Source organism: Pseudogymnoascus destructans (assembly GCF_001641265.1).
Source record: "Pseudogymnoascus destructans isolate 20631-21 unplaced genomic scaffold scaffold_6, whole genome shotgun sequence".
NCBI classification, from domain to species: domain Eukaryota; kingdom Fungi; phylum Ascomycota; class Leotiomycetes; order Thelebolales; family Thelebolaceae; genus Pseudogymnoascus; species Pseudogymnoascus destructans.
The window spans coordinates 1,479,667-1,493,620 of NW_020167525.1; the positions used below are offsets into that span (position 1 = coordinate 1,479,667).

General features: G+C 49.3%; 7 protein-coding genes across 7 annotated transcripts; 6 read left to right on the plus strand and 1 right to left on the minus strand.

Moving 5' to 3' along the window:
* Window positions 1-578: 578 nt before the first annotated feature.
* VC83_03597 (uncharacterized protein) lies at window positions 579-1,381 on the plus strand (the record flags this gene model as incomplete). Its single annotated transcript, XM_024467243.1, has 2 exons — window positions 579-785; window positions 1,190-1,381. The coding sequence occupies 2 exons, from the start codon at window positions 579-581 to the stop codon at window positions 1,379-1,381; spliced, it is 399 nt and encodes a 132-aa protein (XP_024325730.1).
* A 600-nt stretch (window positions 1,382-1,981) lies between these two features.
* Window positions 1,982-3,219, minus strand: VC83_03598 (uncharacterized protein). The gene is made up of 3 exons (XM_024467244.1): window positions 2,982-3,219; window positions 2,328-2,819; window positions 1,982-2,254 (listed from the first exon to the last, which is right to left on the minus strand). The coding sequence occupies exons 1-3, from the start codon at window positions 3,008-3,010 to the stop codon at window positions 2,080-2,082; spliced, it is 696 nt and encodes a 231-aa protein (XP_024325723.1). The 5' UTR covers window positions 3,011-3,219; the 3' UTR covers window positions 1,982-2,079.
* Window positions 3,220-7,935: 4,716 nt separating this feature from the next.
* Window positions 7,936-9,698, plus strand: VC83_03599 (uncharacterized protein; the record flags this gene model as incomplete). Its single annotated transcript, XM_024467245.1, has 4 exons — window positions 7,936-8,310; window positions 8,377-8,664; window positions 8,721-8,973; window positions 9,031-9,698. 4 exons carry the CDS (start codon window positions 7,936-7,938, stop codon window positions 9,696-9,698), a joined length of 1,584 nt encoding a protein of 527 aa, XP_024325724.1.
* A 155-nt stretch (window positions 9,699-9,853) lies between these two features.
* On the plus strand, window positions 9,854-10,305 carry VC83_03600 (uncharacterized protein; the record flags this gene model as incomplete). Its single annotated transcript, XM_024467246.1, has 2 exons — window positions 9,854-9,975; window positions 10,032-10,305. The coding sequence occupies 2 exons, from the start codon at window positions 9,854-9,856 to the stop codon at window positions 10,303-10,305; spliced, it is 396 nt and encodes a 131-aa protein (XP_024325705.1).
* Window positions 10,306-10,707: 402 nt separating this feature from the next.
* On the plus strand, window positions 10,708-11,874 carry VC83_03601 (uncharacterized protein; the record flags this gene model as incomplete). The annotated part of the gene is made up of 1 exon (XM_024467247.1): window positions 10,708-11,874. The coding sequence occupies one exon, from the start codon at window positions 10,708-10,710 to the stop codon at window positions 11,872-11,874; it is 1,167 nt and encodes a 388-aa protein (XP_024325706.1).
* Window positions 11,875-12,074: 200 nt separating this feature from the next.
* On the plus strand, window positions 12,075-12,660 carry VC83_03602 (uncharacterized protein; the record flags this gene model as incomplete). The annotated part of the gene is made up of 2 exons (XM_024467248.1): window positions 12,075-12,512; window positions 12,571-12,660. 2 exons carry the CDS (start codon window positions 12,075-12,077, stop codon window positions 12,658-12,660), a joined length of 528 nt encoding a protein of 175 aa, XP_024325703.1.
* A 354-nt stretch (window positions 12,661-13,014) lies between these two features.
* Window positions 13,015-13,898, plus strand: VC83_03603 (uncharacterized protein; the record flags this gene model as incomplete). The annotated part of the gene is made up of 2 exons (XM_024467249.1): window positions 13,015-13,741; window positions 13,804-13,898. 2 exons carry the CDS (start codon window positions 13,015-13,017, stop codon window positions 13,896-13,898), a joined length of 822 nt encoding a protein of 273 aa, XP_024325704.1.
* Window positions 13,899-13,954: the final 56 nt, after the last annotated feature.

Consider the following 13,954-nt stretch of genomic DNA (forward strand, 5'->3'; position numbering starts at 1 on the left):
CCTCGAAATCCTAGACACGGTTATCGACATGCAAGGCCCGAGTTATGTTGAAAAGAAACCTGACCATGAATCTCGAAGTCCCCAAGAACGTCTAGAGCCTACCCTCGGCCCCGGAGTTCGAGAATCAACACTAAACGATGTCAGTTCCAGATGGTGACGAACACTGTCGTGCTAATCCTGTCACCGCTCCACTGTCACCACCGCTGCTCTTCTCGCCGCTGCTCTGTCTTCTCACCTCCTATGCACTACTATCATAGTAATTGCCGGAGAGGGTCTGCTCTTGGTCTGCCGAAATGCGAGTGTGAATGTCTTTCGCTTCAGCCACGTATCCAGAGAAGCTTCGACTTCGTTGATGAAGGTTGCTCAATTCCGCTGCCACTCTTTGCCGCTGAGACCGTCTTTGGCGGACTTCATCCCTTCCATATCTAGTCGCAAGTAAACTAACCCCTGACCTTCTTGTAGTTTGAATTGTGGTCATTTGTTTGGGGACATATTGGACGAATCCCGAAGAAGGAAGGCTATATTATATGTATACTAAACCATTTTGCTTGTCCACCAACAACAACACCCTTCGCTCCATGCTGCTCGGCTTCATCATCAGCGCCAAGATCCCCGCCATCGCCGATCGCGACCTCGAGGTCCACGCCGTCGCCGCCCTGCTGCACGACATCGGATGGGACCCGACCGGCGAGCTGGTGTCGGAGGATAAGCGCTTCGAGGTCGACGGCGCGAATGCCGCGCGGGACTTCCTGCATCGCGAGGTCCCGCACTGGGATAAGCATCGCGTGCGTAGCATAGCGTTGCTTTTTATCATGGCCTCATGAATTACGACTAACTAGGAGGATCAATTGAAGACTTTATGAATAGAACACCCTGAACTTACCCATGTAAAGAACAGAATACCGGTGTGGTGCTATTTGTAGGGTGGTAATTTCGTAGAAGTGAGGAATCGTATGTAATTTGTGTAGTGTTCTCCAATCACCTAAAATTATCACTTTGGCACAGCCACACCACCACTTTGCTGTCGCTCACACCACCCACCTACCCCATATCATCGTTGCAAACTGAATGGCGACAACGATAATAGCTCTATCGATGAGCCTTTAGCAGACTCACCGCTTGCCGCCCTCATTGTGGCCGGCCTACGAGGGCCAAGATTTCGAAGAACCAACGGTCGACAGCATGTCAGCTCTTGCTGAGCTCAGAAGATGGCGCCGAGTTCCTGGATTTAGGCGCTGTTATCCGGGCTTTAGACGACTGGGCCGTCAAGGACAAGTTCTGCTTCTGGACGAAGAAGCGCGACGTTGATGGAGCCACAGGCAATTTGGCCGGCTGGCTAGCTGGAATTATCACGGAAACTACAGCCAATTACATATCGTAGAATAGGGCCCCACGGGTATTCTATTCTTTACGCAAAGGTCAGGGTATTCTGTTCTTGACATGGGTTGCCGTAAATTGTTTTGTCTATTGTTAAAAATACACGATACTGCATTTTACTTTTGGTACACATTCAAGCTGTGCTCAATAGACATCAGCACGCAGGAGCGGAAGCAGAATGGCAGGAGCACGCAATGAGAGGCTACAATGAGCCATATTGAAGATCAATACATGTGTTGGAACGTACGTTTGTATACAATTAGGTTGGGTCCCCTATATGTGGCTAAGTGAGCTCGCGGGGACGCTGTTTGAAGCTTGATGAGACGAGAGGTTTTGAGTGGCATTGATTGCGGAAGGGGAGTAAGCAAACCTCGATGGCAGCTTCCTCAAAACCTTCCGAATCCTATACATGGAAAGAACGATTACCTAGCAAGCTTTCCATCGCAGCTGCCTGTATATTCAAAAACTCACTGGTTGATCAGGGTCAATTAATGGACGAATACCCCCTCATCATCTCACAACAGCACCACATATCACGACAACCACACGCACACAAACACAATCCCCACATGGGGTATCTCATCTCATTCGACTACCACACCCCTATCCTCCTCTCTCCGCTAAAAACAAACAATTTAACTCTATCCATCCATCTTCCATCCCTTCCCATCATCTCCCACTACCACATCCACGACTTTTAACTTAGATGTTGGCAGAGGTCTTCTCCTTTGGGAGAGGGGTGAAGCGCAGGTATGGTTTCACGATGCGGAACTGGGGGAAGAGGGTCTTGGCCTCGTCGTTGGTCACGGAGGGGTGGACGATGACGTCGTCTCCGGGGATCCAGTTGATGGGGGTGGTGATGCGGTTCTTGTCGCCGCTGGGGGGTGTTAGTTTTTGGGCTGGTAGTAGAAACTTGGGGGGGGAGGGTGAAAGTTGGGGGAAAAACGTACGTCTGGAGGCTGTCAAGGATACGGAGAACCTCAGCGGTGTTGCGGCCGGTGGAGGCGGGGTAAGAAAGGATAGTGCGGATAGTCTTCTTTGGGTCAATGATGAAGACCGACCGAATGGTGAAAGCAATGCCCTTCGCATCGACATTGGTAGCATCTTGGTGATCAAGCATATCATACGCAAAGGCGATCTGGCGCTGCTTATCGCCGATAATAGGGAAGGTCAGCTTGGAGCCGGAGATCTCATCAATGTCCTTGATCCAGCCGCCGTGGGACTCGATGGTGTTGGCGGAGAGGCCAATGAGCTTCGCGCCGCGCTTGGTGAACTCGGGCTCGAGCTTGGCGAAGGCGCCGAGCTCGGTGGTGCAGACGGGGGTGTAGTCCTCGGGGTGCGAGAAGAAGATCACCCACTTGTCGCCGATGAACTCGTGGAAGTCGATGTCGCCGCCGGTGGTCTCGGCCTTGAAGTTGGGGGCGATGGAGCCCAGGCGGAGGCTGGAGGGTGGGGTTAGCGGGGTTGTTTGAAAAGGTGGGGGGTGAGCAGGTTTGTGAGGAGATTGAGGATGGGGAGGGGGGTTTGAAGGTTGATCAAGCTTGATCGAGGACCATTCAGGGTTTGAGGGAATTATGTGATCAAGTGGTGTTGTTTCGACTTACGGAGCAGCTCTCTCTTCGGAAGCAGACATGATGACGTTGATGTTATTTGGAGATATTCTGGAGATGAGATATGGCGATGCTACTACGAGAGTAATAGAACCAAGAAGTATGAGGAATGAAGAATGAAGAATGAAGAATGAAGAATGAAGAATGAAGAGTGAAGCTTGAAGAGGGGTAGAAGAGAGCAGAAAGAGAAAAAGGAAGCAGGGACAGAGTGGTCTTATAGGTGATTAGTGGTGGGAGACAATCTGGTACCCGCACACGTAAAGAAACGCATCCTCTCCACACCACACCACGCCTCAAGCACGCAATCCCGCCAAGACTCGATATGATTGGCTGGGAGGGACTGGATGGGCGTGGGATATTGTGGTAGCCTCGTCTAGGTTGGCCGTAGCGCGAGGCTGTGGGAGGGTCCATGAGTGTTTATGTATAGAAGATTGACAACCAACACTATAAATGGCAACTTAAGAAGAAGGGGGGACCACCTAATTAACATTAGACTTGGAAGAGAAGACAAACAGAAAGTCATTATTAGCCCTAGCCTATGGAACTCAACACTACTTTCAAGCCTAATGGTAAACCCTATAATCCTAATAAGGAGCAACATCTTAAGGAACAGCTTTGTTTCAACTACAACAAACCTAGCTATATAGCCTAGGATTTAAAATAGCTAAAGAAGGGAAACGGCAGACGAAAGTATAGCAAACAGCTTAATACCACTTAGCAAGGACAGAGCAGACAACTTAATGCCACATTTATCAAAACGCCTAATTAGGACATAAATGGCATAAACTGAGGAAGATGATTTATTAGATGATTTCGAAAGATCATTATATTCTCAAACTATAGAAGATGACTTTGAAACAGAAACTTCTATTTATTTCCAAGAACCTATTTCCCATTATAAGGTAAGCTATTAACCCTCTTTAATAATTAACTTACTAATATTATATAGATTAATCCTTTATACTATTGGAAAATCAATCAATCTCGATTTCCAATTCTAGCTACTATAGCTAGGTGCTATTTACAAATCCCTACTACTAGTGCTCCTATAGAGAGCTCTTATAGTATAGGTAGCCTTATTATTTCAAAGATTAGAAATAGGCTTTCTAAAGACGTTTTTAGAGTAATAGCTTGTTTAAAGAGTTGGGATTTTATAAAGGAAGAAGAAGAGGATCTAGAAGAGGAATCTATAGCTAAATTAATACTTTAAGTAGTATTTAGATAGATTAATATATAACGTGCATGTATAACGAAAGTGCCAAACAAGCGAAAGTGCCAAAATCATGCGGTGACCAACCCCCCCAACTAAATGTTAAATTCCTCCACAACAAAACATGCGCCATAAAAATGATGAAAGCAAATTAGTGCTAGCTATCCAAGCTATGCAAAGCGACCCAAATTTGCGCCTTCGAGTTGCAGCTAGGATCTATTCCGTAGACCACCGCAAGCTACGTCACCGTTTACAAGGTGTACCTTCACGACGCGATATCCAAGCCAACTTACAGAAATTAAGTAACCTAGAGGAATCAGTTCTTGTTCAGTATATACTTGACTTAGCTGCTAAAGGGTTCCCTCCTCAGTTGTCTATTGTTGAAGATATGGCAAATCGACTACTTGCAACACGCGACGCGCCACGTGTCGGGTCACGTTGGGCTTCAAACTTTGTTAAGCGCCATGTAGAGCTCCGGACACGCTTCCAGCGAAAATACGACTACCAGAGGGCTAAGTGCGAAGATCCAGAAGTCATTTGTGGCTGGTTTGAGCTTGTATGGAACACAATTCTAAAGTATGGCATCAACAATGCAGATATCTACAACTTTGATGAGACTGGGTTTATGATGGGCGTCATCTCAAGCGCAACGGTAGTAACGAGCTCAGATGAGCGGGCAAAGGCAAAAAAGGTGCAGCCTGGCAATCGGGAATGGGTTACAGTAATCCAAGGCATTAGTTCTCAAGGTTGGGCAGTGCCGCCATTTTGTCATACTGACATTCGTTGCACTCAGTTTGCTATCAAACTCAAGAGCAAACTTAGAAATCTCCTCCTCAAACCTACAAGTCACCATACATATCTTGGCTTATCACACCAACAACAGAAGCAATACTACTCAACGATTGCTGCAAACTCTTCTACTACATCTGTTTATGCTACATACATCACGGCATATCATTTGAACACTCATTGAACAAGTTATTAAGAAAATCTCTTCCTTAAGGGGGTGGGCCAATACTACCACATGGCATATCTCTACCAACTAGAGGCCTAGGAACATGAACGATAGCTCTAGAAGCTTCTACAACCCTCTATGATTCATTACACGTCATCGCTCCTTAGTTACCCACAAGATTGGTTAAGTTATGACATAATTTATCTATAGGTACTCTGACCTTGGACCTCCTTTTCACTTCCTATAGGCTAGGAACCCAAGAGATGGTTCTATGGGATTCTCTTACATTCGCTACATGATTAGCAAGCTAGTTGTGGGTCGCACTTGATTTCTAATACATTTACCAAGCCTGGTTAGTCATGGAAAGTCATGGAAAATGAGAGAACTACACTCCTTTGGCATAAATAGGATTGCCCTTTCCTTAAGAAAGGGCAAGCAGACAATACAGTAAATCGACTAGCACATACTTCTATGTCTTTTACAAGCTTCCAAGCATTCATCTTGTTACTCCTTGTTTCTGAAAAGTCAGTGAGGTGTTAACCTCTGACTTACCCCTGAGTTCCCAGACTCAACATTTGTTGCAACTTGTCTGAACCACTTCACTACATCACACACCTGATTGCTGCATTGTGGAATAGTCTAAGCTACAACCCTTTGGCTCTGTTTCCTAAGACAGTGTGTTGTCTTAGTAAAATCATCCCTTCCTTGGGTGGCTAGATTCTCACATCTGGTGCACCCACCATTACACATTTGTCATTGTGGCAGGTAAAAACCACCTTGCATCTTGGTATGAGAATAGTGGATTTCCAGCAGATTGGGTAATCGCTGTTACTGCAAATGGCTGGACTACAAACGAGAGAGGTATGGATTGGATTCAGCATTTTGAGAAGCACACAAAGCCCCGGAGTGTTGGTGGTTATCGCTTGTTAGTCCTTGATGGTCATGAGAGCCACCACTCAGACAAGTTTGAGGAGTACTGCAAAGAACACAACATTATTACGCTTTGTATGCCTGCTCACTCTTCCCATATACTCCAACCACTTGATGTTGGCTGTTTTGGCCCATTAAAGAGAGCTTACGGTCAGCAAATTGAAGATATGATGCGGGCTCATATTATTCACATTACTAAGGATGACTTCTTTCCTGCCTTCCACGCTGCATTTAACATTGCAATGACAGAAAGCAATATTCAGGGAGGGTTCCGAGGTGCTGGGCTTCTTCCATTGAGCCCTGAGAGTGTAATATCTACACTTGACCTTAGGTTTAAGACGCCAACACCTCCAACCTCTCGTCGGCCAAACACCGCTCAACCATGGGTTTCTCAGACACCAAATAACCCAACTGAAGCTGTATCACAGTCTACTTTCATTAAAAACCGAATTGCGCATCATCAAAATAGCTCTCCAACCTCAATCTATGCAGCTGTTGACCAGTTTACAAAGGGTGCATCGCAAATAATGCATCAATTAGCATTGTTAAAAGCAGAGAACCAAAACCTGCGACAGGCAAATGAAGTGCTAAGCAAGCGCCGGAGAGCTAAAAAAACACGACTACAGCAAGGAGGATCACTTAGTCAACAGGTAGCACAGGAGCTACAGGACGAGAGGGACGTTGTGCAGCAAGTAGAGCAAGAAATAAGGGCAAGTAGTGGTCGGAAGCCAAGGGAAGAAACCCATGCACGTCGCTGTGGCAAGTGTGGTGAGACTGGACACAATGCGCGCACTTGTCAGATTGTAATAGACAGGTCTGAGGAAGAGGACTCCGAGTAGTTTTAATTAATTTATATTGTTGTGGTGGATTTATCGCAATTCTTATGGGGTAGTCGCGATATTTTGGCACTTTCGCTTGTTTGGCACTTTCGTTATACATGCACGTTATTTGGTTTCCTTTTCTACTATGCTTACGTAATATTTGACTATTTGAATAGTCATGATTATTATGATTATTTGTGCTAACCCTGGCAGCGGGTGGCTTCCACCACACTCCCCCGGGTACAATAATCCTAACTGCCTCCCTGCCGAACCCGCAATTACGATGCACCTCCGCATTTCCGCGAATGAGAAGGCCCCGATCTGTCACTGTCGATTTTGGCCGCCGTTGGCCGTGGTTTGGTGGGGAAGATAAGGGAATCGAATGGATTGGTGTTGTGTCTGACTGTGAGGGGGGTAATTTACTGACTCTGGATTTTGGTTTTATGTGAATGAAGACAGGTCCCATAAAGGCTGGCGGTTATTCATACTATAGCTCGAACCTGGGGACTTTGGGGTGGCTCAGTTTAGAGCCAAGTAAGTAGATTACAGAGGTCATTGAGTGCATACACTGCCACAGACTTGGTGACTTGCTTCGCACAGCTTCACATTTACCCCATTGGCTGTGCATGGACATGCATATCAGGCCCTCCAGCCAGCAGGAGCCGTATTAGTTTCCGCCTGGGCATTGTGGTATGGAAGTCAGGGATGTGGAGTTTAGAGAGGTAGTACAGCCTTGCCAGTTAAATATAGTTTCATTCCGAGTAATAATTGGCCTTCATTCCGAGTAATAAATGGCCAATTACCACGTTATTCAATTTTATTGCTGCGTTGCTGGGGTATAGAGAACCATGTTCACTGGCGGAAGGAACGACCAAGTGGTTCTCACCTGCCACGCGTAGCCATGGCTTCACTCAAATCTCCAGAACGCTCAAATCAAATCTTTCTACCAGCACAACATGTCACTATTTTGAGCATCGTCCATTCTTATTACAAAGTATTGCTCACGGATTAGCATACGTTACATGAGCTAAAATGGCAAGCCAAATACCTCCCCCGAATCCCCAAGCCGATGGTGGAGCCATACACAATGACCAAGAACTCTGTCAACATCTCTTACGCAATCTCAACCGCTCAGTCGCGCTGGAAATCCTCCCCTCGAGAATCCATAACAATGGCACTGGTCTCTTCGCTATGGAAGCGATCCCTGAGGGGTCGGAGATCTTCCGGTCCACGCCGTTGGTCAACTGTGTCCGGAGTGCGAAGCATGGTATTATCTGCGATTACTGTTATGCAAGCAGAGCTATACTGATTAATGCCAATGGTAAATTCAAAGCCAAAGGCGAAGTGATGGTGTTGCCAAAGATCAGTCTGTGCACACAATGCGGAGTATGTGGGTACTGTTCCAAGGTGAGGATCCTGGCTCATTATGATGAGTTTCGCTGTGTCGGCGAAGCGCAAACTAATCCCTGGTAGGATTGTCAGGCGAAGGCCTTGGAAAAGTACCACAAGTCAGAGTGCGAGGCCTTAAAGCGCTCACCATCTGCGGATTTATGGACCCGTATGCTGTATCGGGTGCTCGCGATGCACAAGCAGGGCACATATTCGGAGCAAGAGTGGCAAGCTCTGCATCACCTCTGTGGTAACCAGAGACAGAATAATTCTGTCTTTGACAGCCACAAGGGTATTGACATCTCCAAGGGTGCCAAAACCTCGATACAGTCGAAGCTTGGAAATGAGGCAATACAGGATCTGTTTTGTAAGGTGAGGTCATCATTGCATACCTGCACTTTAAGCTAGAGAAACTGACGCCTTTTGAGGTTCTCACAAATGTTATGTGCATTAATCACCAAGAAGGGAGCCCTGGAATAACGCTCGATCTTGTAGGATCTTTTGTAAACCACTCCTGCGATCCAAACGCCTTTGTGTTCTTCGAAGGCAGCCAGCTACGAATGCGGTCACTGAAGCCAATCAATGCTGGCGACGAAATAACGCTGACGTACACAGAGCTCAGAGAAGGCGTGTTGATGCGCAAGAGGAAACTACACCGTGGATATTCCTTCTTCTGCAGATGTAAGTCCCAAGCTTCAGTCCTGTTCGTCTAATACATAGTTAGCTTATGTCTCACAGGTAACAGATGCAAAAAAGAGCACAAGGAGCTCCATGAATTGTCATTCAGGGAGGGTTTCTCCATCAGGGATTTCATTGACACGGAGATAAAATTTGACAATTTGAAGAACCAGGCCTTTAGCAACAGATACACCATAGATCAAGTAGAGACCATCCTCGCTGTTCTCACCAGAGCCATCTTCCCCACCCGACCTTGGCCGGATACCCTCCTGCCCATGAGTAGCATGAAGTTCTGCTTTGCGAGACTATACAGTTCCTCCAACAACCACCGCCAAGCCGCTATCCACGCCCTCCAAGGCTGCCTCGCAACGACCAATCGCTCCGGACCCGAATGGGTGGACTTCCTGCACACATTCCTCCGGTACTTCGCAGCCTTCATAGTCGCACCAAGCGCCGCTGAAGATGATATACCAGACCCGCATAAATTGCAGTATTTCTTCAATGGGCTATTGAAGGAGCTGCTGATACAGGGAAGTAAGGTATATGGGATGGACGCAAGGTACACTATCGCACTGGTGCTGTGGTATGCCGATGTGCTAAATACTATGGAGCCGCCGCTGCCAGGGGAGGAGGGGTTTGCGGATATATTTGGGTCGGCGCAGGCGAGCGTGCTGAGGTGGGTGGGGGTGGATGAAGGGATGGGTGTAGACCTTTTGGTTCTAGAATAGTGGCGTTGACAGATTGTGACGGTGTTGATGAGAAGGGAGTGGATTGGGGGTTGTATTTGCAAGTAAAGATGGCTGGAATCCGCGGTTGGTCTTAATCGTCTGCGCCGTGGGATAGAGAGCATATGTGCCTAGAAAAGATTCTTCTAATTCTTCTCATGGCTGTCCACGAACATTTCGAAAGTCTTGATCCTGTCGAGTTCGCACGTAGAGAGAAAGCTCTCCTGCGTAAGACTGATTACCGCCTTATGCCATGTCTTTTGGGCATGATTGTTCTCAAGTTAGTCCCCCTTCACAGACTACCACGTGAAAAGGCCTGTTACTCACACTTGCTAGTTATCTCGACCGCAATGCCGTCCCCAATGCAAGAATTCAAGGAATCGAGGAAGACCTCGGTCTTGTCGGGGACCAATACAACACTGCGATTTCTGTACTTTTTGCAGGCTACATTGCCCCTCGATCTAAAAGTCTCCAAATATTTACTCGTCTGTATCTTTATATCTTTACCAATTTGTTTATCATCCCCACATCTTATATCGGTGGTTCGGGATCTTCCCGCGCTAAGCGCACTAAAACCCCCGTCAGATCAGATCGTACAGTATTCATCTAGATTGGCTATTAATAGCAGCCCAGTAGCATCGCGCCTCGCTAAGACGGGAATGCGGGCATCGCGGCAATAACACCCTCGTCCAATTCTCCGATCTCTCCACTTTGGCCCACATGGCATGCACATGCAGCCACTCATCATGGATTTCTTCAGTCATCGTCGCCAATGCAAGCGCACGTCGCCTTCTGAGGGGCGGCTCGCATAACGTAAAAAGGCTTGCATCGGATGGCGGAATGGCGCGTCGCGGCTATGATACTTCCGTGATGGGGTGGGTTTCATACCCTTGTCGTGACAAAAAGGCGGGGGGAGGTGGGCCTTTGTAATATACTGTCTCTGTACGTAGTATAGCTGTTTTTTCTTCTTCATACTCTGTCGAGCTGGCTTGGAGCTGCGTCGCTGCTGGTAATGAAGAAGCTAGAAGCGAGTGAGAGAGATGCCGGGACTTCAGACGATGGAAGAGTCCAGGGCAAGCATCAGACTTCTGAGTCACAGCCTGGAGTAGAACACCATGACTCCTCCATTGAGAAGCCGCCAATTCGCGATGCGTCACCGCGCTCAATATCACCGCCGAGCCTCAACGAACAGATAGCAGATGTCCCCTACCACAAGAAATATGACGGCAGCGACCCCAGCACGTCAACTACCACCCACACCGGTCTCAATGGCGAATCACCCATCACCCATCACTATCTCACCTTCGCAACCCCCCTCCCATCCACCTCCAGTTCCCCATCATCCGTCTCTTCCCCCCCACCCCAATGCCCAGACCTAAGTCCCTTCACCGACCCCCTCCTCTGGCCCCCCCTCCGCAAACGCTTTGCCGTCTACCTCGGCTCTGCCGCCACCTTCGTCGCCGCCTACAATGCCGGCTCGTACGCTCCCCCCGCCGCCGGCATGATTCGCGAGTTTGCCGCCTCCGAGATCGCCGTCCTCACTGGCATAACATTCTTCTGCGTTGGCTTCGCCATCACCCCCATGGTCCTAGCCCCCCTCTCCGAGATCCAGGGCCGCTACCCCGTTTTCGTCGTCGCTGGGATCGTGTTCGAAGCTTTCCAAATTGCGTGCGCGCTGGCGCCCAGTCTCGCGGGGATGATTGTTATGCGTTTTCTTGTCGGCTGCGGCTCATCTGTCTTCTCGTCCATGATCGGTGGCGTTATCAGCGACCTGTACAGCTCCAATGAGCGCAACACCCCTATGGCGTTGTTCGCCGGCGCTGCGATATTCGGAACCGGAATGGGGCCGCTTATTGCAAGTGCGATTGCACAGCACCTGCCCTGGCGGTGGGTGTTCTGGGTACAATCTATCATGTGTGGCGTTGTGGTGTTGGCCGTTATTTTGTTTCTGAACGAGTCGCGAGGGAGCGTGCTGTTGAGTAAGAAGGCGGCGGCGCTGAATAAGTGGTATGAGGCGAGAGAGGCAGCCGGTTATGTGGGGTTTGATATGCCTGATGAGAGTGGTAATCGCGAGGTCCCCCAGCGTATCAGATGGCGTGTTAAGGCGGATGAAGAGCGCGAATCGCTCATGAAGATGATCAAGATCTCCGTTTGGCGACCCATTCGTATGTCATCCTGACCCTTGCCGTCTTTCTGTTCCATCTACAATATCCAACTAACAACCCAGACCTCCTCGCGACCGAACCAGTCGTCTTCTTCTTTTCGCTATGGGTGTCATTCGCGTGGGCTGTCCTCTACCTGACCTTCGCGTCTCTCCCACTAATCTTCCGGACAACCTACTCCTTCAACCTCCAAGAATGCGGTGCTGTCTTTGCTGCCATGTCCATCGGCGGAATCCTTGCCTCCTACCTCGCCATCGTCCAAGATTCGCACGCCCTCGCCCTAGCCCGCTTCTTCGCGCGCCTTCGCCCCGGCCACCCACCTCCCACGCAAGCAGACCCCGAAATCCGCCTCGCCATCACGTGTCTGCATTCCCCGCTCCTACCGATAGGATTGTTCTGGCTAGGATGGACAGCAAACCCGGGAATCCACTGGTTCGTGCCGTGCATCGGCATCACGATCTCGACCATGGGCATTTATGCCATGTACCTCGCCGCGTTTAATTATCTGGCCGACGTGTATCATAAGTATGCGAGTAGTGCGCTAGCGGCGCAGAGCTTCTGTCGGAATATGCTGGGTGCGGTGTTTCCGCTTGTGACGACGGCGTTGTTCGAGGGGATGGGGATTGGCGGCGCGTGTAGCATGCTGGGTGGGATTGTGAGTTTGATTCCGTTCTCACTGTTTGATGTTGACAAATGCTAATTTAATGTCGCAGGCAATTCTCCTGGCTCTTGTCCCATGGGTTCTCATCCTCTACGGCCCGGCTATTAGGAGACGATCCAAGTTAGCCAGTGAAATAATGTAACTTCAATAACCAATCGATCTAATGAAGGTTGTAAAATGTCCTGTGTGTCATTTCCCGTCAGCGAAAACCCCCTCACTGGCTTTGTTGGAAACACGAACTTTGTTAGATATGAGGCTTCGTGACATATTTTAGTATAGCACTCATCGATATCATTACTCTATCGTAGTTGCGTTTCAACATCCCAGTCGTTACTCCCATCAACCCCGCAAGGTAAATTATAAATTACCAACGAACGCGAAAAACGCGTCTAACGTCTAACCCACCAGAGGTACGCGTCTAAACTCCCCAGAAAAATCCAAGACAACCACGACTCACCCCATCATAATCACAACTTGTCTCTCCCCAATCGCGCCAATGTCGACCGAACAAACAGTTGCGAAGAAACGAGGTCGTCCCCGGAAGAACCCCCTCCCAGAGACCGCCGCCCCATCCTCGCCTGCTCCCGCCAAAACCACGACTGAACGCAAAACCGCCCCGAAGACATCCCCAACAGAGCCCGCCAAACCACGAACAAGGAAATCGAAGACTCCAGCCCCAGAAACACCCCCACCCCAGGTCGCCATGCCCCCAACCCGAATCCAGCCCACGGCTGCCGCCCCGGCGCCATCTCCAATTCCAGAATCCATTGAGCCGTCAAATCAGGCCACCAGCGTCCCCCCTCCTTCACCCCGCCCAACCACCTCGCCAACACCACAGCACCGCCCCTCCGCAATCCTCACCGCTGTCCGCCAACTCTCCACCAAAGCCTCTCCAGCCCCGAAACCCGCTCCCTCCACTAAGCCCGTCTCCCACCCGCGCACTCCCTCCAAAACCTCAACTCCCAAGCCCCCGGCCAAAACGGTCGCCAAAACGCCGCCTCCTAAGCCCGCGCCGCCCACGAAGCCGCCGGCGCCGAAGATACCGCTGGGTGCGCTGAATGCGCAGATTGTGGATAATATCAGTAAGCCGGCGGGGGCGCGGCCGTCGGCAGGAGGGCAGCAGCAGTTGCCCAAGGGGTATAAGCCTGTGGCGAGGAAGGTGACGATGGTTATTGTGGCGTTGCCGATTGCGATTGTCACGAGCTATGTGCTATGGCAGCGATGTGAGTTCCCCCCCCCCCCGGTTTGAAGACTCTGTAAGATGGGATGATACTTACTATACCAGTGGTTATGGGCGAGGAGCAAAAGGTCCTTGTGAGGGCGCCACCGACACCGGTGGTGGATGTGGATACCAAAGAAGAGGGGTCGGAGTCAAAATAATAGAAAATAAAGGACCGGAGACGCCTTAGGGCAACGACTGATGATTGTATGATTGA